The sequence below is a fragment of the Kalmanozyma brasiliensis genome (assembly GCF_000497045.1).
Source record: "Kalmanozyma brasiliensis GHG001 unplaced genomic scaffold PSEUBRA_SCAF20, whole genome shotgun sequence".
In the NCBI taxonomy this organism is placed as follows: Eukaryota; Fungi; Basidiomycota; class Ustilaginomycetes; order Ustilaginales; genus Kalmanozyma; species Kalmanozyma brasiliensis.
In genome coordinates, this window is record NW_015961960.1 from 224,025 (window position 1) to 250,620 (window position 26,596).

The window sequence follows — 26,596 nt, forward strand, 5'->3', positions numbered from 1 at the left end:
GATGGCGCTCGGCGTCATCCGTCGACGATCAACTCACATACAACTCATTGTTATGACACGAAGTCAAGCATGTGATGATGCATGTGAGGGTGGTACAGGAGCAAAAAGGCTGTGTGAGGGAATAGAAAAGGGTTTGCCGTGTCTGATGACGCACCTTGTGCAGGGTGATGCGCGGAAATCCCCTTTGCCCTGCCGCCGGTTTGCTCCATCCGACCCGCGTGCCGATCCTGTGCGCACAATAGCCCGCCGACTCCTTTGAATCGTGTGCCGCGGACCCTGCTTGCCGTATCGCTCGTCATGGCCAACAAGACACCGTGGGAACGTAACACTCCGTTGTGCCTCGCTGCTGTCGACGGCTGCAAGACGGACCAAGCGCTCTCCTAGGTCCCTCGCCTACCTACACGATTGGCATTGTCTCGACAAGCTTCGAACCTCTTGCGTGACCCAAGAATCCGGGCACCGCTGACGAGTTCAGCCCTCGCAAGCGCATGCTTCGTTCCCCCGCAGCACGTCTCTGTTCAAACCTGTTCGCTTGGTAAGGTTGGCATCTTCGTCGGAACCTTCATCCGTGATCTGTTGCTTTTCACGCCAACATTTGATGCTTCGCTACCCACACGCCGCTCTCTTTGCTCCAAAGTCTCTCAAATCGCAGCCTCGAGACGATCTCTGTACAGACGGGGTAGGTTTCCTGGATTATAGATGGTGCTGTTCCTAAACAGATCGAAGCGAAAGCGTAGACAGAGAAGAGGGGAGGAGAGCCATGACAGGACGTGTAGAGATACGGCAGAAGTACACTATGTCGAGTCGACTCGACATGCAGGCATGGCTGTGACGGGCATCCGTCGAGAGCGTGTCTCTCCTGTCAACGATAAGAGGTATACAGCCATGGTGGGGCTAGAGTCCGTGTTGCGGTCGATACGAGAGGTGATCCGAGCGAGCCGACGATCGTGTGTGTTGGTCCCGACGATCAGAGCAGCACAGCGGCGCCAATCACAACACCTACGCAAGCGACAACCATCTGCACCGCAACCGCATTGGCTCCCTTGCCGGCATTCGAGCTTCCGCTTCCGCTCGAACCACTCGAGCCACTCCCGCTGCTTCCACTACCACTGCCGCTGCTGCCGGTGGACCCGCTTCCGGAGCCCGTGACAGTCCTGGTGCTCGTCAAAGCGCCGGCACTCTGCCTGCTTCCACCGGTGTACGCCGCACTCGCACCCGCAGCAGCGAGACTCGAGATGTACGCAGAGTCGATCGTCGTCACCGTCGCCAGCGCAGGCGTGAAGGCGGGTGCCGTAACAGGCGCGTTTTGTGTTTCAGTGACGATTCCGTTGCCGCCGGCGGTGGAGCACGAGCCGAACTCGACACACGCAGATTGGCTGTTGTCCGTTGTGAAGGGCGGTGCACCTTGTTGGGCCAGGGTCGGGTTGAGGGCCGCTGCGAGGAGCACGAGGAGGAGAACGAGGATTGTGCGTGTCATCGTGTGAGGTTGGACTGCTTGCGCGATTCGATCCGGGAGCAAGGCGATTAGGTGGATCCTGTTGGAAGGGCTTGGAGTGTGCGGGTGCGGACAGAGGTGTTCTCGAACGCTGTAGGTAGGTATGTCCTCGATGATGGTGGTGTGGATGCAACAGCGACCACTCAAAGCTTGGCCAGAAGGCTAAATGGGGAAACCAAGAGCAAAGGCCTAATCCGGGGCAATCCCTCTAGCTGCCCTGCTGCGGGGGGTCTAAGCGAGGCGAACGAGAGTCTCGCTCGTTGGCCTTTTTACTCTTTTTCGACTCAAATTTGAATTCCCGACGCAGGACTGGGCGTCAAAAAAAGTCAGGCGACTCGTGGGCTTTATGCCGGGGTAATCGACGTTGCATGCAAGCACAAAAGGGGAAATTAACGCAACCCCTTTTCACGCAACCTCTCGCAGTGACTGGATCGGGAGCACTCGCCCGATCCGCCATCTGCGCAGCTTCATTTGACGGATGGCGACAAGACGCCTTCCCGTCCATGGCTTCATCTCGAGCTTATCTGTGCGCACGTTTACTTGTCAAACTTCTACCGTGCTATTGCATCTGTTCTCTCTGTGGTTGAACGGGTTTGTGGATCTGGAGTCGAGTTTCGAGATGTGTCTTCTTTCCACCACCACGCCAACCGCATCGCCAGAGCTACAGCGACGCAAACGATGGGTGCAGCAGCGGTAGCAGGCCTCGTCCTAGGCCTCGTAATCGGAACAGCAGCACTTTTGTCTGCCGTTTTATTCTGTGCTCGTCGCTCCGAAGAATCTCTGCCTTTGCACAATCTCTCGAACACCCCGCCCGCCACCACCGCCGTCAAGAAGGACGAAAAGCCCGCTGCCTCCAAAGACGCCAAGCCTGCAGCAGACAAGCCCCCACAGAACGCTACTAAGGACAACAAAGACAACAAAGACGGCGAAAAGAAAGAAAAAGCCCCCGCAGCTGGCAAAGCGGAAGAGTGGTCAGGTGCCAAACTGTGGGCTGAGTATGTGGCCAAAGCGGGCACAGACGCGAGCAAGCCCCAGTACGTCGTGTTCGATCCGAAGAGTGGAAAGATCGATCTCAAGCCCGCACCGGCGAGCGATGCGCCGTTTTTGAAGGTTCATGCTGATGGAAAGGTTGAGTTGGTCGACGGTGGGAAGGGAGGTGGAGGAGGAGGAGGAGAGAAGCAGAAGCAACCCCAGCAGCAACAGCAAGGAGGAGGGGAGAAGAAGGAGGACAAGAAGCAGGGTGGCGAACAGAAGGGAAAGGACGAGGTGAAGAAGGATGAGGGCAAGAAGAACGAGCAGCCTGCCAAGGATGGAGGTGGGGATGGCAAGGCGAAGGAGGATGGCAAGGACAAAGCGAAGGACAATGCTAAGAAGGACGACGGCAAGAAAGACGAAGGAAAGAAGGATGAAGGCAAGAAAGACGATGGTAAAGGCAAAGCTGCGGAAGCCAAAGCAGACAACAACAAGAAGGAGGCGCCCGCAGCCAAAGCAGAGGACAAAAAAGCGGACACACAAGCCGCAGCCAAGAAAGACAACGCTGCTCCAAAGCCTGCAGCGGCTCCTCCTGCAGCCAAGGAAGAGGCAAAGACCACGGAGGCTTCCAAGCTCTCGCTACATGGCACTATCGAGCTGATGGAGATGCTGAAGGCGCTTGGCGTGACCACCAACGCTTCAACTTCTGCCTCTCCAACCGATAAGAAGAAGGAACAGCAAAAGGAGGACAGCTGTTGTTCGGCTCATCGGGCAGGCTGCACCGGCGGGACTGCATGCAAGCATCAAACGACCGCAGATTCTGAATGCGATCACGGCGCCAAATGCTATCACTCCAAGCATAGAAAGCGGGACCACTCGCTCGACCATCATCACCGGCATCGTCATCGAGATCCGACCACAAAGTATCCTGCCTACTCATCTTGTCGTCATGCGAGCTGCTCCAACAGCCGGTACGATGCGTGCTGCGATCGACACGGCCGACGCGAGTCCGACTGGGAGACCACCTCGACCTCGACGACGACGACCCTACCGCCCGTATCCAGACATCATTCCTGTCATCATCACCGACACAGATAGGGCGCCGTCACAGCAGATTCCGCACCCTCACAGCCTCTCCCTCCTTGATACCCAACGTAATGCTGCAATAAACGCTATTCCTTCCGAATGCTCGTCTACTCTGCCAAAAAGTGCCACAATGCCTCCCTCTCCTTGTAATCATGATGCACGACCGTCACCAGCCACCTCCCCTCCTTGATCTCCTCTACCAACTTCCTACTCGCCGAGCCTTTGGGGAACAACAACGACCATTCGCCCCAGATCTCAAATGCCTCATCCCTCCATGCCTCGAAGCTGTCCCTCTCGATGATGGTCGACTGGACGATTTCCTTGCCTGGGAACACGGCCCATGTCACCGTGTTTGCCTCTCCCTCTCCCAGATTCGACTCGAACTCGCCCTTTGCGTTGCCGGCAAAGTAGGTGATCTGCGCATTGGCACCCAACCCATCGATCCGCTCCACCAGCCTGTCCTTGTCCGCGGTCGACATGAAGAGTTCCACAAACGCTTTTTGGAACACAAACCCGCCAGGGGGGCCGAATCCAACCGTGGGATCTGTCGACGGGGCACCATCTACCGCGGGCTGAGAGCCGACGGACCACCATCCTTTCCCCGACCCCTCCTGCTCGCCGAGCCGGTTGAGCGCCAACAGATGATCGCGGATCTGCAGCGTCTCGTTCATCAGCGGCGCATCGCACCACGGAATGCACTCGATCTTCTCTTCCAAATACGACGCAAAGATCTTGGAGATATCGACGGAGGTGACTGGATGACCCCAGATTCGCAACGCGTCTTGGGGTGGCACTTTGAGGCTGACACCGTAGCCGTCCATCTCGCCGAACGCAGGACTGCGCGAATCGCCGTAGCGTCCGTTTGGGAACTCATCCCATGTGGCCGTCTCGGGGACCTGGTACGAGCTGGATGTGCGGGCGAGCGTGCGTGCTAGCGCTTCTTGGGTGGTGACTTTGAAGTCTTTTGGCGTGTTGGTGCCGGTGCGGTCCGAGAGCATCTGATTCTTTGTTCGCTCCAGATGCAGGTGCGATGGGATGCCTTTCAGTCGCGCATCTGCTTCTGGCTGTGCTCCTGCATCAGACTTCCAGTCGAGACCCTCGAGAATCCGCTCGATGCTCTTTTCGAGATTGAGCGAGCAGAGATGGAAGCCGCGCACATCGGTCTCGAGGAAGATACGCCCGATCATGTGGATGCTGAGCGAGACGCCGTACTCTTTGACAGCAGCATCGTCGCTCTTGATCGGCTCGATCGCGTCGAGGATGGCCTTTGGGACTTGTACCTTGCACAGGTTGGTCATGCGGCGGAAGCTCTGGTAGTTCTGAATCGGCATGATGCCAGGTAGAATCGGGATAGTGATACCGATGTCGCGGCAGTCTTTGTACCAGCCGAGGAACTGTTCCACATCGTAGAAAAGCTGGGTGACGATGAACTGAGCGCCTGCGTCTTGCTTGCTTTTGAGGTAAGCGAGATCGCGCTTGACGTCCCTGTCGACGTAGTCCGCGTGGCCTTCGGGATAGCCTGCTACGCCGATGCAGAAGAAGTCGCCATGGTTTTCGCGGATGTAGCGAACGAGATCGGTGGCGTGCTGGAAGCGTTCGTCGGCTGCGACCCAGTATTCTTCGCCTCTTGGTGGGTCGCCACGTAGTGCGAGGATGTTCTTGATGCCCAATCGTTTGGCCGTTTCCAGGGTCTCGTCGAGGCTGCTCTTCTCAACATTGGTGCAGGTGAGATGCAAGCAGACGTCGCAAGCATCTGCACCCCCTTGCTCCCATGCTTCGCCGCCCTTGACATTCTCGATGTGCTGCTGTGACCCTGAGCCGATCTGCTTGACCTCTGTCTGGACGAGCTGGACATCCGGATCCAACTTGCCCTTCTGTATCCTCCCTGCAAGCTCGAGCGATTTGCCTCCCGTAGTACCACCTGCTCCCCATGTGACGTGGATCCAGCTCGGGTCGAGATTAGCGCTCATGCGAGCGATTCGATTGTATAGGTTGGCTAGACCTTGTGTCGTCTTTGGCGGGAAGAACTCGAAGGACCAGAAGGGCGCATCGCGTGCGGAAGCTGCTTGGATCTTGGAGGTGATGTGTGCCGGGTCGGACGACGCTGTCGCCGCAGCTGATGTTGAAGCCATTGTGACCACTACCGACGGCTGATGAAGGCCGAAAGACTGACAATGGTGTTTGGGCGAGAGGATTGAGAAGAACCTGGCCTGACTCAAATTCGGCTTGCAGTGTCATGCGAGCAGCGCTGACTTCGCGGAGAGGGTTATCCGATTTCCGAGATGCTTGGTTCGATCTGACAATGGTCGACAAAAATCATCTCAGATATCGGGCCTCGATCCAGGCTCATGCAGCTCGAACAGCTTGTGGAAGGTCACCTAGGGTAAGGAGACGGGAGAGCGACCACGACGAGCAGGAGGAGGATGTTGATGAAGGCATACTTGAGATCCCGTCGGTAAACAGAAGGTCGCAGCTTGACCTCGCATCAAATGGATCTCTGGTGGTGATGTGACAAAACAATCTCCAGAGCGTTTGAAAGGTCGTAACATGTCTGAGAAGTGATGGACTGGAATCATAAGAACGTGGGTGCGTATCGCCGTCCAGGTACATCGTCATGGGAGCGTAATGCAACGCCAAGGCCAGCGACCCAAATGCTCACGGCCACGGTCCTTCTTGGCCTTTTCTGGGCATTGCATCAATAGAATGCGGATTGTGCTGAAGGATTACCGACCTGGGAATGAAGCTGAATGGAAGAGAGAGTCGGTCTCCCACGCTTCAAGCCCACACCTCTGCGCCGCTAACCTCATCCCAAAGCAACAATGGTATCGCCAGCATCATCAGCGTCATCTGGCTTTGGGTGGATTCGGCATCGACTCTGCCGAAAAGAAGCGTGGCTCGGTTGCACTCCGACTGCAGCTCAATTTCAGTCAGTCAGGGGGCCTTGACACCGTCACTCTGCCTCGCTTAGAGCCCTTTTTAGACTCTTGGACCTCCACTGGCCTGCGCAGAGCTGCAGCTGCCAACCCACACTGAATTCCCACACTCCCACAGCCCTGACCTCGTCCGGCCCGCTCGCACCGCCTTTCTCTCCACAGAGTCACACTTGGCTTCAGTCACACTCTCGACTTCATTCAGCTCATCCTTCTTGCCCACCAACCACTAACCACCAATTCTCGACACCCTATCCTCGCCAAATCATCCCATCTCCTATATACTATACGCGCCTGTCTGCAAAACCAGCTGCGCTTCATCTCCTTCGCACTCCACATCAAGACACGCATCCGCATCGCATCTCTACACGCTCACATAGACACTCAAATCGCAATCCACCATCGACGTAGGCTTCAATATGCCCATTTGCGGATCCTCGCACATCCACAACGAGGCCGCAGAGAAGGCGCATCTCTCGGCTGGCTCTCAAGTCGGGCCCTTCCAAGACTCGCGTCCCCAGTCTTCGCAGCCCACCATCACGTCCGCCGTAGCTGCGGATCCAACTCTACCGCCTTCGCAAGCCGCAAAGCACCTCTTCCCAAAGCCATCAGCAGCAAAGCGCGGTGTCATCCGCTTCAAGATCAAAGAGCAACTCGAAGAAGGTCGCGGCAAGCATTGGAATTGGAACAAAGGCGCTGTCCATGACGGCAATCGCGAGCCAGATGATCAAGAGATCGAACGCGTCCGTCATCGCTTCGGCTACAAGCCCACCGACCAGGGCGGACCCTCGCGACTCTACCTCATGGTGCTCGCCGACTGCCTCTTGCCATTACCCCGCAATCCCATGTCTGGCGTCGTCTCGCCGCCTCTCCTCGCGACCACCGGTATCGTGCCTCTCTCCATCTTCTCCACAGGCCCAGACATCATCGGCCACTACTACGATTGCATCGTCGCAGCACGCAAAGAAGTCATTCTCCTCACCAACTACTGGCAGGGTGGCAAGAACGTAGATCGCATCGCCGAGGCTCTGCGCGAACTTAACAACCGCGTTCAGAAGCGACGCAAGCTTCGAGCCCTGCAAGCCCGACGCAAAGGTCAGTCTGCCCCTACAACCAACCCATCAGATACCCCTCACCAAGAGAAAGCAGCACGACAGCAAGCCGACCTCCTCGAGCATCAGGGCGCGCCAGGCTCGCACTCCCGTGCAGAGAAGGACCAAGAAAAGCCCAATGGCGATGCAGATGCAGAAGATATCGAGCTCGGCCCTTGCGCCGCTGAAGATCGCATCGTCGTCAAGCTCATGTGGGATCGAGGTCCTCAGACCCTGGCCGACCTCTTCCGTCTGCGCAAGCCTGTTCCTCCCGGCATGTGGAAAGCCAACGGCCTGCCCACCGAGAACGAGATTCCCAACCTCACCATGGAGATTCTTAACTACCATCGACCTTTGATGGGCACCTTCCATGCCAAGCTCCTCATCGTCGATCGCCAGGTCGCGCTCATCAACTCCAACAACATTCAGGATCGACCCAACGTCGAAGCGTGCATCCGTCTCGAGGGTGACATTGTCAACTCGATCTACGATCACGCGCTCATCAGCTGGGGCAACCGTCTCCAGCCTGCGCTTCCCTGCCTGACCGCCCCTGCCCCCGTGACGCCATCGCCCGAGGCCTTCATGACGGGCAACGACAGCACTCTGCCCTCGCTCACCACAGAAAAGCTTCATCAGCTCGCCCGCAACGTCAGACAGCGTCTGCACGAAGAAGATACCGCCACCGAGCTAGAGAAGGAACGCAGCACTCAGAGCCCCATCGCCTTTCACTTTGGCGACGTCGTTGACCAGGTGATGCGTCGCGACAGTTTCGGCGCCAAGGGCGCGGCTGCCACTGAGCATCATGTGGATGGCGACAAGGCAGCTCGCAGTGCTGGTGCGGCGTGGGCGCAGAAGGTGCTCGGTGAGCGCTTCAGCCAGTTCCAGAGCAGCAGCAATGCCAGCAAGCTCGACAGGTCAGAGTCTGATCCGCTGCCTCAGACGGGACCAACACAGCCTGCTCAGCCTCCTCATCAAAGGAAGCACTTTGCCGACCTCGTCGAGGCTCTCATGAAGAAGGAAGGCCACAAGCCACCTGCGTGGGCCGAGGGCGCGCTCGAAGTATTTGGTCTGGGGCAGAGTAGTTCCAAGAACGTCGCGCAGGAAGTGAGACGCAATCCACGTCCCAGAGCAACCCTCGCAGCGGGGGCCAACGTGCCCACAGCAGTCGCAGAGGAGGATCAGTCCAACTGGCGCAGGTCGGTTGAAGCCGAGGAAGAAAGCCTCGATGACGCTCCAAGCCACACCGCGATCGACGAGGGCTCCGCTAGTCCCAAAGCTCCCCCCAGCAGTGTCGGAAGCCATGACCCCCTCTCTACGCAGAAGGATACAAACGGTGCAGGCGAGGATACCGCCACTCTCAAGGCCGCCGCGTCGTCTGAGGAGAGGTCAACAACCGCTCCTCCTGCGTTCAACACCGAGATCTTCCCCACCAAGCAAGATGGTGCCACCGAGGCAGCAGCCTCTGAGACCAAGTCGCCTAGCTCCAAGGATGATGAAGGAGTGCCCGGCTCGGTCGGATATCGACGCGTGCATCGTCGCACTCTCTCCCAGATCTCCAAGTCGTCCGCCGCCGAACGCCTCAGCGCCATCACCAAGTCGCTCGACTTCGCCAACAACTCCAAGGTGCAAGGCGAGATCAAAGCCGACCAGCTCGCCAGCGAGGTGCTCGCCGCCGCTCACAACGACGTGCTCGACTTCCAACCTTACACCTTCCACAAGCCACACGAGCCTGTGCCCATGGCCCTCGTCAACCGACGTCCGCACGGCACGCCCGGCCACTCGGACATTCGCAACCCGCAAGACGCTGCGTGGCTCGCCGGCTTCCGCTATGCCAAGAAGCACGTCTTCATCCAGTCGCCGACGCTCAATGCGTCGCCCATCAAGGCGGCTGTCCTTGCTGCGGTACGTCGGCACGTCAAAGTCGAGCTCTGGCTCGATCTCGGCTTCAACGACAAATCCGAATCGATGCCCTTCCAAGGTGGCACCAACGAGCAAGTCGTCACTGCGTTCTACCGTCAACTCCGACGGGAGGGCAAAGGCGACGAGAAGTACCTCGAGGTCTACTGGTATACGGGCAAGGACATGACGCGGCCGCTCAACGCCGTCCGTAAGCAGCGCAACTGCCACGTCAAGTTCGCCGCTTTCGACGGCCACGTCGCCGTGCTTGGCAGTGGCAACCAGGACACCCAGTCCTGGTTCCACTCGCAGGAGATCAACGTCATGGTCGACTCGAAGCAGATTGTCGACGAGTGGATGGCCGCCCTGTCCAGAAACCAGAGCACCAAGCAATACGGAATGGTCGATCAGAGGGATGGGATTTGGAGAGGCAGAGATGGAAAGGAGCTGGCGGATACAGGCAAGGACCAGGCGAAGGACAAGTCCGGGGAGAGCTCGCCACCCGCCACTGCGGCGGCTACGTTCACCGGCCAGGCCAACGCCTAGGTCTGATGCCGCGACACACACATACTTTCCGAACACTTGCTTAGATACCACACATTCATTTTTCCATGCACAATCTCTTTGTCAACGTATGCTTGATCGTGTTCATTCCGGCTCTGCCTCGGGAGGTCGTTCTACATCTGTGGCATGTCCGGTCCGGCGTCCTCGCCCATTCCCGCGTCGGGAGCCTGAACACCCGGTGCTGCACCGCCACCCGCCTGCCTGCCCCTCTTGGCGCTCACAACATCGTCCACCCTCAACAACAGCGACGCCGACTCGATGGCCGTCTTGAGCGTCTGGATCTTGACGGCGGCCGACTCGTACAGGCCGTACTCCTTCATCTCGACCACCTTGCCCGATTCGCCGTCGACGCCGTACGAGTGCTCGCCGTTGGCGTGTTTCGCCCGGAGCGTGGTGAGCGTCTTGATGGCGTTTCCACCGCAGTTCTGGATGAGCGTGCGGGGGATGACCTCCATAGCGTCCGAAACGGCACGGATAGGTCCGACTTCGACGCCCTCGAGCTCCTTGGCAAACTCGGAGAGACCGTAGGCGATGGCCATCTCGGTCGCACCACCACCAGGACTGAGCAGCGGGTTGAAGACCACATTGCGCGCCACGGCCATCGCATCCGCAAGGTTGCGGTCGATCTCGTTGAGGATATCTTTGGAGGGGCCGCGGAGCAGGATGGTGCATGCCTTGGGCTCCTTGCACTCCTCGAGGAAGGTAAAGTACTCGTCGCCGAGCTTCTCGATGTGGAACAGACCGCAGCGGGTGCCGACGTCGGCATCGCGAAGGTCATCGACGCGGTTGACGATGGTTGCACCCGTAGCGCGGGCGATACGGTTGTTGTCCGTCTTGCGAACTCGTCGAATGCACGTAATGTTGGCCTTAAGCAGGTAGTGCTGCGCGAGATCGGAAACACCCTTCTCCGTGAATACCAGGTCGGGCTTAAACTCGATGATCTTCTCGCACATGGTCTGGATCTGTTGCTCTTCGATCTCGAGGATCTTGTTCCAGTCCTCCTCGCGGGTGATCTCGATGTTGGTCTGCGACTCGCCCTTCTTGTACTCGAGCGGGCAGTCGAGCAGGATGATGCGCGGGTTTTCGATTCGCCTCCTCATCTTGGGGTGGGTGACGTCCTTGTTGAGCATGACACCGTCGAGTACGCGGCAGTCCTCGATAGTTCCACCAGGCACCTTTTCGACACGGGCGTAGCGCTTGATGTCGACCGTCTTGCTCGGGTCGCTGCCCGCTGCTGAGCTTGACGAGTCGACCATAGCCACGGTGCGGACGGCTTTGAGGGCGAGACGGCACATCTGGTCGGACCACCTCGAGACAAACTTGGTGCCGATTGAGGTCTTGATGAGGGCGAGCATGTCCTTTTCGTTGGTGACGTCGACGGGTACGGAGATCTCCTCAACAATCTCGAGCGCTCTCGCGAGCGCCTTCTTGAACGCCGAGATGATGACAACGGGGTGGATGCCGCGTTCGAGTTGCGGCAACGACTGTGCGAGAATCTCGCCGGCGAGAATGATAACACTGGTAGTACCGTCTCCAACTTCTTCATCCTGTGTGCGGCTGAGCTCGATCATGGACTTGGCAGCGGGGTGTGCGACCTCGACCTCACGGAGAATGGCGTTTCCGTCGTTGGTGAGCAAGATGCCGCCCATGGGATCGAGGATCATCTTGAGCATGGCTTTGGGACCGAGACAGGTGCGGATGACATCAGCGACGGTCTTGGCGGCGGTGATGTTGGAGATCTGCGCCTTGCGACCGGTCTGGCGCTCCGGCCCTGTGTTCATGACGAACACCTGTTGCCCTGACATGATGGCGGTTGCGTCGCTTGTTCACGTGCGGATCCCTAGGTATTGGAGTGGCGTGTTACTAGTCGGTAATATCGTGCCGAGTGGTGCGAGTGCAATTTCAATGCGATCGAGGCCGTGACGTCAGGATGGTGATGGTGGTATCGTCCCAGTGATCTTGATGAGCTGGAGAGTGTCACTTTCTCGACGTGCACACACACAGCGCGCGCGGTTCTTGGGTTGAGCTGCAACAAAAATTGGCTGCGCGTTTCTTCCAGCTTCTTCTCAAGAGCTAGCTCAGAGGTGGAGATCGGGCAAACTTGGAATTCAGATATTCCCGATCTGGAGGGGAGTTGGCCGAGCTGTGCCGGAGACCTAGGCTCCACAAAGCACAGCGCACGCACCACGCCAGGCTCCTCACTGGCCCGCTTCGTAAGAGCTACTACGTTCAACGCATCACCGCACAGATGCTTCCAGCGAACATCATATGATGACACCTTGTTTTGCTATCAACGGCAGACACAGATTGCAGTCTGAGGGCCAGTGAGACTCGAAGCGCAGCCAAACCTTAATCTGCTCGACCCACTAGCGTGGCTTAGCAGGGCGAAAGGGTTCTCTTTGTCTAAAATTGGCCATCAAGCCCAGCGCAGATTCAACTGAGACGGAGACTGAGACAGAGGCAAACGTCACGACTTTGAATGCACGCAACGCACTTGGCACACGCACTTCTAACGCACCTCGTCGACCGCCGCCAATTCACTTGCAACAGTCACTCTGCCCACGCCATCACCAACGAATGCTCATTCCATTCGTCCACGACGCAGTCACGCTCCCTTCGCTGCTCATTTCTGGCCAAGCGCATCGGTCGCAAAAGCACCACAGTCTCTTCGCTCTATAGAGTCTGGCATCGCTGCTCCACCCTAGCCATCGCCCCTCATCATCTAGATCGTCTCAGCGTTGTTCTAGATCCACATCTTGGCAGCCCTACCCATCCGACACTCCCGCGACTCGCCTCGCTTCACCTCAATTCTGACATAGAGGATGGGGCTGTTCAAGTCACGCAAATCCGTCACCTACGACGCTCCGAGTCCCAACAAGCGTAATTCAACCCTAGAGGCTTCTGACGTGGTCGGTGCAGCACCCGAATTTGGCAGTCGACGTGGAGCATCGCACGCTTCCGACACCGCCTCGATTCTCTCACGTAACTCGAACGGCATGAAGAAGCTCTTCGGAAGCACCCGCAGAAAGGGGGCTCCCAGCATCGACGCCGACTCTTCTGCTCCACCCAGCAAGAACCTCGGCTCGGATTACTTCAACAGCACCAGCTCGAAGCGGGACAGCCGCTCCAGTCTGCATCAGCCTGCTGCCATTCTCAACACGCCTCCCGTCATCACCCCTTCGGCCATCTCCCCGTCCTTGAGCTCTCCTGCGGGTGGAGAAAGCTCTTTTGCTCAAGCCATCAGTCAGAGTGTCTCGGGCGGTCTGGCATCTCCGGCCGCTCCCTCAGGTCCGCGCCCTTCTGAGCTATTTGCAGGCAAGGGCGTACAGTGGAACGCAATCGACCTCACCTCTCGCGACATCACCAAGCCCACAGATGCTGCAACCACCAGCGTCGATCTGCAAAAGTTCCTCAAGGAGCGCCGTCAGTGGATCCCCACCTTCAAGGACTCGGAAGCTGTCGAGGAAGCTCCCATCGATCTGCCAAAGTCTCTGGACCAATTCTCTTTCGACACACCTGCCGAAGTCACCAAGTCGTCGGCTGGTCTCAAGGATCTGAGGGACCTCGAGGACACGCACAAGCGCAAAGCCGCGCTTCTCAACCCGGCTCCTCTCGCCAGCGCTGCCGACGGCACCATCTTTGAAGAGGCAGGTCCGAGCTCCTCGATCGTACCCAGTGCATCTGGGTCTGTCGCTACTCTCCCGCCTACACCAGCACAGCCCTCTCGCAATCAATCTTTCCGTGTCTCGAGTTTCGCCAAAAAAGACGATTCGGCAGCTCCGAAGACTGGCAGCGTCTCCCGCAAGCCCGCTCCCACACTCGGTCTCAACGAGGGCGGCGCACCTCTTTCTACATCGGCATCACGCGATATTACACAGCAAAGGACTTCGTTGCAAAAGGAGCGCGCGGACCCCGCAGCAGAGACAGACAGCCCGACAGAGCAAGGCCGACCAGCGAACGGCAGGGTCGATCAGATCAAGGACCGAGCTGGAGCTGCTGAGTCACCGCAAACCAGACCAGGAACTGCGAATGGGAGCATCCGCCCTTCCATCGATACGGCTGGATTCGCGACACCCACTGGATCGCAGACGCACGAAACCGAGCCACCCACCTCCAACACACCTGCGGCGCTCGAAGTGCCCAAAACGCCTGTCGGTGCAGCACAAGAAGCGACGCAGGATTCGTTGAGCACCATCGCACCGCCTACCAGCCCACCCCGCCCTCCGAAGAGTATCTCGCGACAGAGCAGCAGGGAGCCCGTCAGCAATGGTGTTCGCAAGTCTTCAAGCGCCTCGTTCGCCCCACTCGAGCCAGTGCGATCCCCTGCTAATGACGTGGTTCAGGCCGCGCCAGCCTTGCAGACCATCGTGCCTGGCACTGGAGCTGCTGTGAATCGACAAGCCTAATTGTTTCTGAGTCATGTAACAAAAGCGGCAGTGCCGTCAATCACAGTCAGTTCTTTCCATACCCAGCCTATCTCTAGCAGCGTCTCGTAACGCGAGACCAAATGTGAGCAAACCTGAGTAACGTCAGAAGCAGAGGCATAACAGCGTGTGGGCGAAGCTCTCGGAATACGGAATCGTCAAGCGGCGTGCGGAGAAAAAAGTGAGAAGAAACGCAGGACCCTGAACGGTTCTTCTTGACTTGGCTGCTCGTGTCGCTGCTTCTCCTCCTTTGCAACCTTCGATCAGTAGACACATTAAGCCCAACGGGAGCAACAGTCATGGCTGACTTCTATATCCGCTCAGCGCGGTCGCTCGATCGTGTGCTGCGCGACGAGTGCTCGGTCAAAGCGGCCGCGTCCCCACACCCGGATGCAGGCCGAATCCTCGCGCTGCTGGTTAACTCGCTCGCCTTCCGCAGCGCTCTCCTGCACGCTCTGGGCGAGTCTCGCGTGCTCACTCTCGAGGAGCGCGTCTTCACCCTTGCGCCTCCTCCTACCGCTAAGGGCAAGGCGAAACCCAACCCCAAAGCGACCTCGTCGAAGAAGCCTCCTCCCAAAAGCAAGTCCGACCAACCGAGCAAAGAAGCCCTCCTCCTCGTCCTCACGCACGACCTGCTCTTCCAATCGCGTGGCATTCAAGCCGCGAAAACATGGCCACCCAAAGTCACCCTCGAGCGATACAAATCTGCGCTGCACGCATCGCTCGTCAAGCAGCAAATCCGTCAGGGCAAAGCGCGCATTTCCGACCTGCGCTCGGGGGCGCTCTACCACGAGATGACGGCTCGCATGCCACGGTGGGTGCGCATCAACTCCCTTCGGGCTACACGGGAGGAAGTGTTTGACTGGCTCAGCGAGCACCGTTTCACCCAAGTCACTGGGGAAGAAGTGGGGCTGAGAGAGTTCGCAGAGTCGCGCCACGTACCCGGGCTCCTCGCGTTTCATCCCAAGGCAACGAGCACGTTGTTAGCCAGCGAGATGTATAAGGAGAGCTGGGTGGTGTTGCAAGATCTAGCCTCGTGCTTTCCGGCGTACATCTTGGATCCGCCTCGTGGGGGTAGTGTGGTGGATGCAACCAGTGCTCCGGGCAACAAGACCAGCCATCTCTCCGCGCTTATGGCCCAACCGATGGGACAGGACAAGGGGAGAGTGGATGCGTTCGAACGAGACCCGGTGCGGTATAGAACGCTGGTCAAGCGTCTCACGGCCGTAGGGGCGCTGCACACCTCGGGGGGGATGGGAAACGTCTTTGCCCAGAAAAAAGACTTTCTCACCACCAAGCCATCGGAGTATCCGCAGGTGACGCACATGTTGGTCGACCCCTCCTGCAGCGGAAGTGGCATCGTCAACCGCCTCGACTTTTTGAACGAAGACGACGAGGTCGAGACCGATCCTGCAGAGGGGGACGAGGGGATGTCCAAGCTCGAACGCCGCCTGGCGCAGTTGAGCGCGTTTCAACTGCTCATGCTCCGTCATGCGTTTGCGTTCCCGTCGTTGCAAAAGGTGGTCTATTCGACGTGCAGCATCCATGCTGCGGAGAACGAGGGCGTTGTGCTGCGCGCACTCGAGTCAGACGAAGCCAAGGAGAGAGGATGGACGCTGGCCCCACGAAGCGAGGTCATTCCAACCTGGCCGGTGAGAGGCGACAAGGCGGCGTGTGAGGGCAGAGAGGAAGTCGCGGACAGCGTCATCAGATGCGTACCTGGTGGAGTTGGGGACGGCGACAAGCCGAACGTGGAGAGCTGCAATGGGTTCTTCGTCGCATGCTTTGTCCGAAGCGCGACACAGGACGGGAATGCGAAGAGGGCGAGACAAGACGAGTCAGAGCACGATGACGACGAGGTGGCGGAAGAAGATGATGAAGAAACGGCTCAGGACGAGGGAGCAGATGCTGCGGCCAAGACGAGCAGCGGTAATGCAGCCGCGAACCGAAAGAAGAAGCTGCAGAAGCGACGGAAGAAGCAGCGCCTGCAGCAGGAACAGCAGTGAATGATCTTGGAGCACACGGACGCTTCACGACATCACACGCTTCACAGTCACTTCGCCGCAACGCAGACACGCGGTCTGGTCACGGCCCCTAAAAACGAGCGTTGAACGATTGACATTGTGCAATTCGCGGAATTTCTGATCCGACGATCAAGCCTACACTTAGTTGGACGAGCTCGAGATGAAGAACCACTTGTCGATGCTAGCATCGATGGGCGCAGCAGGCTGGGGGTTGGCCTTGGGGATGCTAGCGACCTCCTTGTCGTTACCGCCGACGAGACCCTTGGAGCCCTGGACGGCCGAGTTGGCGAGGCTGATCTCGCCGGCGTCCGCCTGGCCGTTGATGAGGCGCTTCCAGGCCTCGTTGCACTCGTGCACGATCTCGGTGGCGTACTTGCGGTTCTTGGCCTCACCGGAGAAGGCGAACTGGTTCTCGGGCTTTCCGTCGGGGATTTTGTAGATGCGGAACCACTCGTTGGTGGCGCGGATGAGGCCGGGGAGGTGGCGCTCGACATCCTCAATGTCGTTGAGCTTGGAGGCGAGCGGGTCGTTGACGTCAATGACGATGACCTTCCAGTCGGTCTCGCCCTCGTCGAGGAGAGCCATGACGCCGAGAACCTTGACCTGCTTGATCTGGCCGGTGTAGCCGACCTGCTCGCCGATCTCGCACACGTCCAGCGGGTCGTTGTCACCCTTAGCCTTGGTGTCGGGGTGAGTGTGGTGCGGGTCCTCCCAGGTCTGAGGGAAGGCACCGTAGTTCCAGATGTAGCCCTTGTGAGGGAAGCAGTTGCGAACGAAGCGCAGCTTGCCCTTCTTGGTGTCCTGCTTGAACGGGTTGAAGTTCTCCTCCTTGGAGATCTCGATCTTGGCGTTGGTCCATCGCGGGATCTCGACAATCATGTTGAGAATGGTCTTGCTCTCATCAGCAAAGAGAGGAACATCATGGAAGGGCGAAGCGGGGAGGCCGGTCTTGGTGTTCTCGAGGTAGACACGGTAGTCGAGCGTGTTGGGCGCACCGACGGCGCGGGTCTTGTAGTCCTGAGCGGAAGCCATGGTGTGAATGGGTGACGAACCGTTGGACAGCTGACGAGCGGTCTGAGAGAGTCTACGGATCGATGTGGAAGCGCTAGCACGAACGGGTGACGGCATATACCTGATGTGGGTCACAAGAGGTACGTGTTGGTGGTGGGAGGAAGAGGTGACGCAGCGAAGTGTTGATCTTGTTTCTTCTGAGGCACGCAGCCAATCGATGAAATGCACAGAGCGCTTCTTGATGCTTCTCACCCAACACAGACGCTGCAGTATTCTCTTGTGTCCGCGTTGCCCCGTGCCTCTCGTGCTTGGCTTTCTTCCACCTTCCAAATTCGTTTCAAGGCCTGGAAGGAAGTACAGAAAAATGTATTCAAACGCATGCGAAAGGAATTCAAGCTCTTCAAACAGGCGATACCAGATTCAAATCACGCCACCGGATCGGTCGACAGATCTCCCGATTCGAGTCCTCATGCTGGAAGCATGCTGTTCACCTGCCTCCGTTGACGCTCACGATTCGCACTGTCATCGAAGCCCCGAGCTCACGAGCGACAGTCGATACTGTCGCTCCAGTCGGTGGAAATGAGTGACAAGGCCTAGGAAGTCGAGCTATGTGAGTCAACCGGCCGGACCCCATGAAGGCCCAAACTGCGCTCTTGGACAAGCGCCAAAAGGCGTTAGAGAGCCTCATGCAGGGACGCGTCAACACTGCTGTGAAGGCACCAAAGCTTGTTCGACCTTTGACCACAACCCCCAGCCTGCTTCCGCTCTCGCTCTGTCCACCTATTCCATCATGATCCGCATTCGACATCCGCAAGGCACAACATCCTTCAAAGTGGACGACAGCAGTACCACGCTGGCTGAACTGCAAATTTACATTGCCGAGCAGTGCGGCATCGCAGGGGCGGACCAGGAGCTCAAAGTCGGGTATCCGCCAAAAGCCCTCCAGCTCGACTCGGTTGACAGTGCAGCACTTCTCAGCTCTGCAGATGTGGGGATACGAAAAGGCGAGCAGGTGATCGTTGCTCGCAAGGCGGGTAGCAGTAGCTCTTCTGGGGCTCCTGCCCCTATCGCTTCGAGGCCGTCTGCGTCATCATCATTCGGCACAATGGGCGGACCCAAACCGAACATCTCTACCGCAACAGGGCCCATCTCGTCGTACGGCCTCGGCGCAAGAACACTTCAGGATGGCCTCACAGCACGCGCTCCATCTTCCACCAGCTCCTCCTCCGCCGCAGGCGCCAAGAGCGTCACAGATGGCAGCGTCTCTGTCGCCATCCCTTCCTCCCCTTCCTCGCGTCTATCCCTCAAGGTAGTTCCCGACGACAACTCATGTCTGTTCAACTCTGTCGGCTATTTGTTCTCACAGCGACTCGGCTCTGATGTTTGCAAGAACCTTCGCGAGACTGTCGCGTCCGCCATTCGATCCGACCCGGACGCCTACCCGGATATCGTGCTCGGTCAACCGCGCGAGGCGTACATCTCCAAGATCTTGTCACCGCAGACGTGGGGTGGTGCGATCGAACTGTCGATCTTGTCGGCGCACTTCCAGGTCGAGATCGACTCGATCGACGTGGCAACGGGAACGGTGCATCGGTTCGGCGAGGATATAGCGTACGAGAATCGTGGGCTGGTCGTCTATTCGGGAATCCACTACGACGCACTGACGCTCATCGATGACGGCAACGAGACGACCATCTTCCCCAACTTGACCGCACTAGGCCTGAAGGAGGACGAGGATGAAGTGCTTGCGGCGGCTAAGGAGTTGTGCAAGGAGCTAAAGAGGAGGCGGTACTACACGGACACGGCGAGCTTCAGTTTGAAGTGCAAACAGTGCGGAAAAGGGCTGACGGGCGAGAAGGAGGCGGTGCAGCACGCCAAGCAGACTGGGCACGGTGACTTTGGCGAGGTTTGATCGAGGATCTTGCTTCTTGCCTCTCCTCAGGTGAGATGGGAATGAGCGGCGTGTCCCTTTATTGCTGCCTCCTTGCTGCAGCTACCCCACCAAATGCTTCAGAACAATCGATCTCATCGCACAAAGGGCAGCAAGAAGCGGCAGTCTGCATGATTCCACGGCAACGGCCACGCGTCTCGGCACGACTTTTGGCAGCTCGACGTCCCTTTGTCCCTGCAGGTCGGCGCCGCCACTTTCATTGTCGGAGATCTACGTCGACCTGGGCTGACATCATACAGCGGCATGTCAGCGGCTGTCAATGAACAGACGTAAGCGCTTCGATCGCCAACCTTGCCGTCGCCTGCATCCGTGGCCAGCGTGGCGATGTCTTGGTATGGCGAACAAAGGGTCTTGACTAGCAATGGCGTCCGCTCGGCAACGCTTGTCAAACACTGCTGAGCTCGAACAAAGGGACCGGAGTTGGGCGGCTAATTTGGCGCGTTGGTGGGGGTCGCTATACATCGTGGAGACGTCCCTTTGTTCTTTCCCCTTCATTCCCGCTGTCGGAAGCCGTCAATCTGTTTCACTTCATTCGATCGGTCGAGAACCCATAAGACACGCACCTTCGTCTGCTGCCATTCACCTCACCTACACAAGTCTCACTGCTCTTCTTCCCTCCTGACCACACGCAACGATGTCGCTGGTCGGCTCGCTCATCTGCCTGGTCTGCAGCTTTGTTACTTGCATGCAGACATGTGGTGCCGCTCCTGTCCCTCCCTGTCCTGGAAACGACTGCGTGATCTCTACCAATCCTCGTCCTGCCGCCAATCCGCTCTTGGTCAACCTTTCTCTCGGAGCGGTCACCGGCACGGTTACCGACTACTCTGCACAGCGCTTCACGCTTCCCTACGCAGCTCCGCCGGTCGGATCGTTGCGTTTCGCCTGGCCTCAACCGCTCACCTCTCTCAATGCCCCGGCGTATGACGCTAGCAAGCTTCCGAAGGCTTGCATGCAGCAACCGGACTCGCGGTACGAAATCTCGGAGGACGGTATCAGCGAAGACTGCCTGTACCTGAACATTTATCGACCTTCACCGTCGATCTCTGCTGCTGGTCAAGGCAAGAAACCCGTCCTCGTCTGGGTGCATGGTGGCAGCTTCGTGTCCGGCTCTTCTACCGCGCCTGGTCTCGACGGCTCGTGGCTGGCAAGCAAGAACAATGTGATCGTCGTCACGATCCAGTACCGACTCGGGATGTTCGGATTTTTCTCTCCTTCTGCTTTCACCGACGAATCTGCCGCTCCCTCTTCCAGCACCAGCACTCCTGGCAACCAAGGCGTCCGAGACGCCATTCAAGCACTGCAATTCGTTCACGACAACATCGCTTCGTTTGGTGGTGATCCGAACAGCGTCACGCTTGCGGGACAGAGCAGTGGCGCACACCTCATCCGCGCGCTCCTGAATGCTCCGTCCGCCGCACCACTCTTTCAGCGCGCCATTCTGCATTCCGACCCGGCCAACTTCGGTACCCAGTCCCGGACCACCAGTCAGAAGGTGAGCGACTTTGCTCTCTCGCAAACGGGCTGCTCCGACCTCGCCTGCTTGCGGTCCCAGTCAGCGGACGATCTCTTGGGCGCCAGCATGTCGACGCTGCAAGCGGGTCAGAGCATCGACCCTTCCGTTGCAATGACAGAGGTGTTCCGTCCTTTTACTGGTGCGCTCACCGCCTCGCCATTCGAGAACGATCCCAGCCGATCCTCGAGCACCGGCAAACCGATCATCTTTACCAACGTGGAGAACGAATCTGGTTCAGTGGTCGGGTCGATGCTCCAGCCGACGTCTGCAGGCGCTCAAAATGCTCAGATGCAAGCCTACCCGATGTCGTTATCGCGCGATCAGCTGCTGGGTCAGATGTTCAACGCCGGCCGCAGCACCAGTCTCTCTTCTGCACCGCAATACAGTGTGGACATGAAAGCCAACGACGGCTTGCGTCAGAACCTCGAGTCCATCCTCACCCAAGGCATGTTCACCTGTCCGAACTGGAACCTCGCACAACGGTACGCGACGCACACGCCTTCGTATATCGCCCTCTTTGAACGCGGCATCAGCTATCCGTCCAACGCAGGCAACGACTACTGCGCCACGCGCGTGTGCCACGAAGACGACATCCAGCTCGTCTTCTCCAACCCGAACAAGCTTAGCGACGCATCGACGAAGGCGGTCGTCAAGGAGGTGCAGGCAAGGTGGGTCGCTTTCATGAGAAGCGGCAATCCGAACGTTGGCCAGTATGGCGGGTGGAGCAGCACAGGTGACGATCAGCAGAACGCTCTCGTGCTCAGACTCGGGAAGGACGGAGGAGCGGCATCGTCAATCGTGGATACGGTGTCGCTGCAGTCGGGACAGTATGCGGGATGCGGTCAGGTATGGGGAAGCCATGTCAAGTACGATTGGCAGCTGTACGGTTGAAATCGGAAAAACAGTCTCTACGTGTCATTTGAATGTTCTCTAAGTCTTGCTAATCACGTTCGGAACCACTATCGGTAATTGTGCTCTGTCGCTGCGTGGTGAGGCTCAACATCCGGCGAGCGGTGCTCTTATGTGCTTTCAACAGTATGCTCCGTGCGGTCCTAGAATCACAACGTCGGTCCAAACGGACAATGGGAACGTCGGAGCCAAAGGTGGCTCGCTCAGTCTGTCCCGCTGAGCCTGTTTCGCCTTGCTCCGCTTGTTTTCTATTTCGCAGAGCCTGCTGAGTCTGTTTCGCTGGTCCCGCCGAGTCTGTTTCGCTGAGCCTGCCAACGCAGTAACGCAGTCTCGCTGAACCCGCTTATGCACTTTGGCTGAGCCTGCCAAAGCTTTCTCGCACCTCCCGCACACGCCGCTGAGTCTGTTTCGCTGATCCTGCCAATACAGGCATGCTGGCCACGCTAGGCTGCAGGCAAGGCCACGACTTGACGCCCAGCTCGCCGCCGCTCGCCCTACTCGCGATCCGATCGCTTGTCTGAGCGCTTGCTTGTGCCGTCCATCAGGGCACCGCCCTCAAGCCAGGCCTTGTCCGCCTTTGTCTGCCACTCTGGGCGTGTAGACGCTCGTCGAAGACTCCGAATATAACGGTGTGGCCAAGCTTTCCACGCGAGACGGTCTGGTACGGCTGCTGGGTCGTTCAGAATGTGCAATGTGCACAAGTGAGAAGAGCAGACTCACGGTGCACTTAGGTCGAAGCGCAACGCTTGACCAGCCCGCACGAGACCTTCTCAACGCCGTCACTCTGACAGCTCGCCCAGTGACCTGACAAACGCGGAAATGTTCTCAAAACGCCTTGACAATGCTGCACATGCTTCTGTCACAAGTCTCACCTCGGAGCGCTCACTACTGAGAAGAGCAAGCCGACGTTGCATGAACCTCCTCATTGTTGTGTTCGACACGTGGGGGAGAAATCTCATTCATGCAGCCGCGAGGCGGCTCGACGCCTGCAGCCTGCAGCCTGCGAAAAATATCTTAAGAAAAATATTCACGGTTTGACAGCTGAGGCTTCTGCCCAACGCGTTCATGGTCCGGAGTGGTACGACACAAGCACAGTCGAAGGTATGATGAGCGAATGACGATTGGATGCGGGTAACAGAAGACCTTTGGTTACAGTAAGATGGTGACCGATACAAGGGAGGGGGTGAAGGAGCGATTCCTTGAGCGAGGTAAGGAAAAGCGAGGAAGAAGAGGAAGGCTTTTACGGGGGGTATCTTCAATGACACTGCTTGGAGCGAGGCTCTTAGACGGTGTGGGTGACGACGTGGCCCTCGTCCTTGGCGAGGTCGGAGCTCTTCTCGTCGATCTGGTCGTCCGAAGAGTTGTGGGCAAGGCCAGCCTTGGACTCCTCGATGCCGGCAAGGCGGAGGAGACCAACATCGCGCTGGGCCTGGAGCATCATACCAGCCTCCCACTGCGAGCGGCCGGAGTTGTCACCGAAGACGGCGTCAAGCTCATCGAGCGACTTCATCTTGGTCTCGGGGACGAAGTAGATGACGTAGGCGATGGCGATGAGGCACATGACACCCAGGAAGATGAACACGCCGTAAGGAGCGGCAGTGATGAAGTCGGGGGTGGACATGGCGACGGCGAAGTTGTTCAACCAGTTGGAAGCGGCACCGATCGAGACACCCTTGGCACGGAGACCGAGAGGGAACACTTCAGCGACAACGATCCAACCGCATGGTCCCCAACTGAATCCGAAACCGCAGGCGAAGATCCAGACGAATGCGCAGGCGACCCAACCGGCAGCGCGGTGAGCGGGCCAGTCGCCACCGCAACGGGCAATGATGATCGCGACCGACAGGTGGCACGCTCCCATGATAGCGGCGCCGGCAATCATGGTGGGCTTGCGTCCCCAGGTGTCGATATAGAGAACGGCAGGGATGGTCGAGAGGAAAAGCAGGATACCGACGACACCCGAGGCCAAAAGCGAGATCGTGTTGCCTTCCAGACCGATCTTCTTGAAGATAAAAGGGGCGTAGTATAAAATAAAGTTGATCCCGGTCCACTGCTGGAAGCTACAGCCCGAACGGAGAAGGATTGACGGAGATATGAAGGTTTGAAGTCATCGGGTATGATGAGGAGGAGGGGGGTCGAATTATTTTGAGTTGTTACGTCGACGCGAGAAAAAGAACAATGGAAATGAATATGCACAGGTGCAGGAAACAATGAAAGAGGCGTCAGCACTTGCATCTAGGCTTCCGATGACAAGCTCCGGATAGCTCGAGAACACTTACAGCATGATGAGAACGGCGACAAGGGTTCGGCGAAGGTTAGCGGGGTTGGTGAAGAGCGACTTGTAGCCAGCGACACCGAGCTTGAAGTTGCTCGATCGCGAGCCGTCCTGGAGGGTGGGGTAGTCGTGGGCCGAGATGCGGTCCTCGAAGAGCTTCTGAGCCTTGACCTCGAGGAACTCCATCTGGACGAGGAGGTCCGACTCGGGAAGACGACGAAGGCTGGCGATGGTGGCGAGGGACTCCTGCTCGCGGCCGACGTTGATGAGCCAACGGGGCGACTCGGGCAGCCAGAAGATACCGACACCGAGGATGAGGGCGGGAAGCATCTGAACGGTGACGGGGACCAACCAGGCAGCACGGCTCTGGTTCTCGCCAGTGCCACCGATAAAGTTGGTGCCGTAGGTGAACCAGTAGGAGATCATGACACCAGCGACAATGGCGAGCTGCTGAAGGGCGACAAGGGCACCACGGATCTCAGGGGGAGCGAGCTCGGCGTTGTAGAGGGGAACGATCATGGAAAGCGAGCCGATACCAACACCGACGACGGCACGGCCGGCGGTGATAAAGTCGTACGAGCCACCGGTGGTAGCAGCCTGGATGATGCAGCCGATGAGGAACCAGAAAACGCCGAACAGGACACACTTGCGACGTCCGTAGGCATCCGAAACGTAACCGTTCATGAGCACACCGGCGAAAGCGCCGAGCTCGAGAATGGCGGTGATGAAACCACCGAGGGTAGGGTTGGTGATACCCTTGACACCGGAGGCGGCCTGGAACGAAGGCATGCTCAGAATCTGACCGAACATGCCCTGGTTGTAGCCATAGATAAGACCACCCATCGAGGCAAAGACGGCAATGGCAAAGGTACGGGCGTTCTTGATGAGACCCTTGGCGCCGGTGGCGCCGACCATCGAAAGACGGTGGTCAGCGAGGGCCTGAGCGACCTCGCTCTGCTGGCCGGTAGTAGCGGTGGCGACCATGTTGATAGCCTTGAAGGGGAGGGGTAGGGTGGAGAAGGTGGGGAAGGAGAGTTGTGGGGAAGCGGGGAAGACAGTCGACGGAAAGCAGCGTCTATTTCTACCTTTCGGGAGCCGAAGGTGTGGTAGGGCGAATCCTATTGCTGAGCAGCACGACAACTCGACAGCTCGACAGTATGCAAACATGCCCACGAGGGTCTGGCCATGAAACGAGATGGAACCAAGGGCGGAAACTGAGTCTTGCCGTTGATGTGCCTGAAACAAAGCGCCGACAACGAGCAAGAGGGAAAGTGGCATCTGATCAGTGACAGCTGAAACAAAGGAGCGGGACACAAGCATTTCAAGAGCAGCAGCCATCCGTGTAAGCTTGGGCAAAAAAGCCCAGGCGCCATCCTCGAAGCCTCTTTCCTTGCCTTCTCCGTGTAACTCCTCGCCCGCCCCCTTCTTCGCCTCGTTTGACCTGACAATATTCTCTTGACATCCTCCCGCTTCAGTTTGCAGCGGTATGCTTAGAAGGAGAACGCTTTAATGACAGGGAGACGAGGTCAGCCAAGTAATTGTTTCAGGCAAAGATCAGCGACCGACACAGCCGAGCTACAGGCGCGACGCGCGCTGCTCGTCCATTGTGCGGCGGCGAATGCAGCCTCGGCGGACGATTCAGGCACTGGCAACGAAGCGTTGCGATGCCGTGCATGGGCACAACATGTCGATGTTGGCCGTGACCACAACGGGACCATTGCTCGAGTAACAACATCGCAAAAGGGTTGACCGGTCATGGTGCATCTCGCGGAGCAAGAATCAGGCGACGGGAGGGTCAGCGGGGGATTTAGCGACCGGCAAACTCGAGCGTTGGTTCAGGGTTCGCGGGGTGTTGCTCGCGAGAGTAAGAAAAAGGGAGCGACGAGGACGATTGAAAGACAGCCGAGCCTCATGGCAATGAACAGATCCAGACGGGGAACCGCACTCCGCTGCACTGATTCTCTCGTCCAACCCCGGAAAGAAGCAGCAATCTCGCTTGGCCTCGCCTCGCCTGGCTGGCCATGGCACGAAAGCGGAGTGCATGAGGCATGAGACTGCTGCTCAAGTGCCTTTCCTCGAGAGTCAAATCAATCAACAAGACTCCGCAAATGCCAGAGAGCTTCCTCGTGGAAATCAAGGGTCCTCTTTGTTCCCTTTTTTTCATTTCTTTTTACCCCATTGTCCGCTGCCGTCTTTGGGCTTGTGGCAGGTTCCCCGGGCAGACCCCAGATCGGCAACCTTTTGGCCGAGGGTCGAATCGCCTGTTCCAGCCCTTTTCAGAGACAGGCACACGCGGGGAGCCAGCATTGATGCATGGCTGCTTACGATGCAGGGTTGTTTTACAGCCGAGACGTCCCTTTCTCTGTGTCGCGCTCTACCATCGCTTTCCCTCTCGACCGGCTTCGTCCGCAACCGTCGTCTCTCATTGGTCTCGCGCGCTCGAGCTTGGCGTGTC

The 26,596-nt window shown here is 58.1% G+C and overlaps 11 protein-coding genes across 11 annotated transcripts; 6 read left to right on the forward strand and 5 right to left on the reverse strand.

Annotated features, from left to right (window-relative positions):
• Window positions 1-967: 967 nt before the first annotated feature.
• On the reverse strand, window positions 968-1,477 carry PSEUBRA_003179 (uncharacterized protein; the record flags this gene model as incomplete). The annotated part of the gene is made up of 1 exon (XM_059465017.1): window positions 968-1,477. One exon carries the CDS (start codon window positions 1,475-1,477, stop codon window positions 968-970), a length of 510 nt encoding a protein of 169 aa, XP_059321366.1.
• Window positions 1,478-2,173: 696 nt separating this feature from the next.
• Window positions 2,174-3,636, forward strand: PSEUBRA_003180 (uncharacterized protein; the record flags this gene model as incomplete). The annotated part of the gene is made up of 2 exons (XM_059465018.1): window positions 2,174-3,224; window positions 3,566-3,636. The coding sequence occupies 2 exons, from the start codon at window positions 2,174-2,176 to the stop codon at window positions 3,634-3,636; spliced, it is 1,122 nt and encodes a 373-aa protein (XP_059320666.1).
• A 24-nt stretch (window positions 3,637-3,660) lies between these two features.
• Window positions 3,661-5,685, reverse strand: PSEUBRA_003181 (Methylenetetrahydrofolate reductase; the record flags this gene model as incomplete). The annotated part of the gene is made up of 1 exon (XM_016436322.1): window positions 3,661-5,685. The coding sequence occupies one exon, from the start codon at window positions 5,683-5,685 to the stop codon at window positions 3,661-3,663; it is 2,025 nt and encodes a 674-aa protein (XP_016292349.1).
• A 1,217-nt stretch (window positions 5,686-6,902) lies between these two features.
• On the forward strand, window positions 6,903-10,016 carry PSEUBRA_003182 (Phospholipase D-like domain protein; the record flags this gene model as incomplete). Its single annotated transcript, XM_016436312.1, has 1 exon — window positions 6,903-10,016. The coding sequence occupies one exon, from the start codon at window positions 6,903-6,905 to the stop codon at window positions 10,014-10,016; it is 3,114 nt and encodes a 1,037-aa protein (XP_016292350.1).
• Window positions 10,017-10,147: 131 nt separating this feature from the next.
• On the reverse strand, window positions 10,148-11,839 carry PSEUBRA_003183 (Chaperonin Cpn60/TCP-1; the record flags this gene model as incomplete). Its single annotated transcript, XM_016436325.1, has 1 exon — window positions 10,148-11,839. One exon carries the CDS (start codon window positions 11,837-11,839, stop codon window positions 10,148-10,150), a length of 1,692 nt encoding a protein of 563 aa, XP_016292351.1.
• Window positions 11,840-12,856: 1,017 nt separating this feature from the next.
• On the forward strand, window positions 12,857-14,440 carry PSEUBRA_003184 (uncharacterized protein; the record flags this gene model as incomplete). Its single annotated transcript, XM_059465019.1, has 1 exon — window positions 12,857-14,440. One exon carries the CDS (start codon window positions 12,857-12,859, stop codon window positions 14,438-14,440), a length of 1,584 nt encoding a protein of 527 aa, XP_059321367.1.
• A 317-nt stretch (window positions 14,441-14,757) lies between these two features.
• Window positions 14,758-16,464, forward strand: PSEUBRA_003185 (Bacterial Fmu (Sun)/eukaryotic nucleolar NOL1/Nop2p; the record flags this gene model as incomplete). The annotated part of the gene is made up of 1 exon (XM_016436314.2): window positions 14,758-16,464. One exon carries the CDS (start codon window positions 14,758-14,760, stop codon window positions 16,462-16,464), a length of 1,707 nt encoding a protein of 568 aa, XP_016292352.2.
• A 159-nt stretch (window positions 16,465-16,623) lies between these two features.
• Window positions 16,624-17,610, reverse strand: PSEUBRA_003186 (Inorganic pyrophosphatase; the record flags this gene model as incomplete). The annotated part of the gene is made up of 1 exon (XM_016436331.1): window positions 16,624-17,610. One exon carries the CDS (start codon window positions 17,608-17,610, stop codon window positions 16,624-16,626), a length of 987 nt encoding a protein of 328 aa, XP_016292353.1.
• Window positions 17,611-18,283: 673 nt separating this feature from the next.
• On the forward strand, window positions 18,284-19,405 carry PSEUBRA_003187 (Ovarian tumor, otubain; the record flags this gene model as incomplete). The annotated part of the gene is made up of 1 exon (XM_059465020.1): window positions 18,284-19,405. One exon carries the CDS (start codon window positions 18,284-18,286, stop codon window positions 19,403-19,405), a length of 1,122 nt encoding a protein of 373 aa, XP_059320667.1.
• A 673-nt stretch (window positions 19,406-20,078) lies between these two features.
• Window positions 20,079-21,848, forward strand: PSEUBRA_003188 (Carboxylesterase, type B; the record flags this gene model as incomplete). Its single annotated transcript, XM_016436299.1, has 1 exon — window positions 20,079-21,848. The coding sequence occupies one exon, from the start codon at window positions 20,079-20,081 to the stop codon at window positions 21,846-21,848; it is 1,770 nt and encodes a 589-aa protein (XP_016292355.1).
• Window positions 21,849-23,148: 1,300 nt separating this feature from the next.
• On the reverse strand, window positions 23,149-25,125 carry PSEUBRA_003189 (General substrate transporter; the record flags this gene model as incomplete). Its single annotated transcript, XM_016436329.1, has 2 exons — window positions 23,149-23,926; window positions 24,146-25,125. The coding sequence occupies 2 exons, from the start codon at window positions 25,123-25,125 to the stop codon at window positions 23,149-23,151; spliced, it is 1,758 nt and encodes a 585-aa protein (XP_016292356.1).
• Between the last annotated feature and the right edge of the window lie 1,471 nt (window positions 25,126-26,596).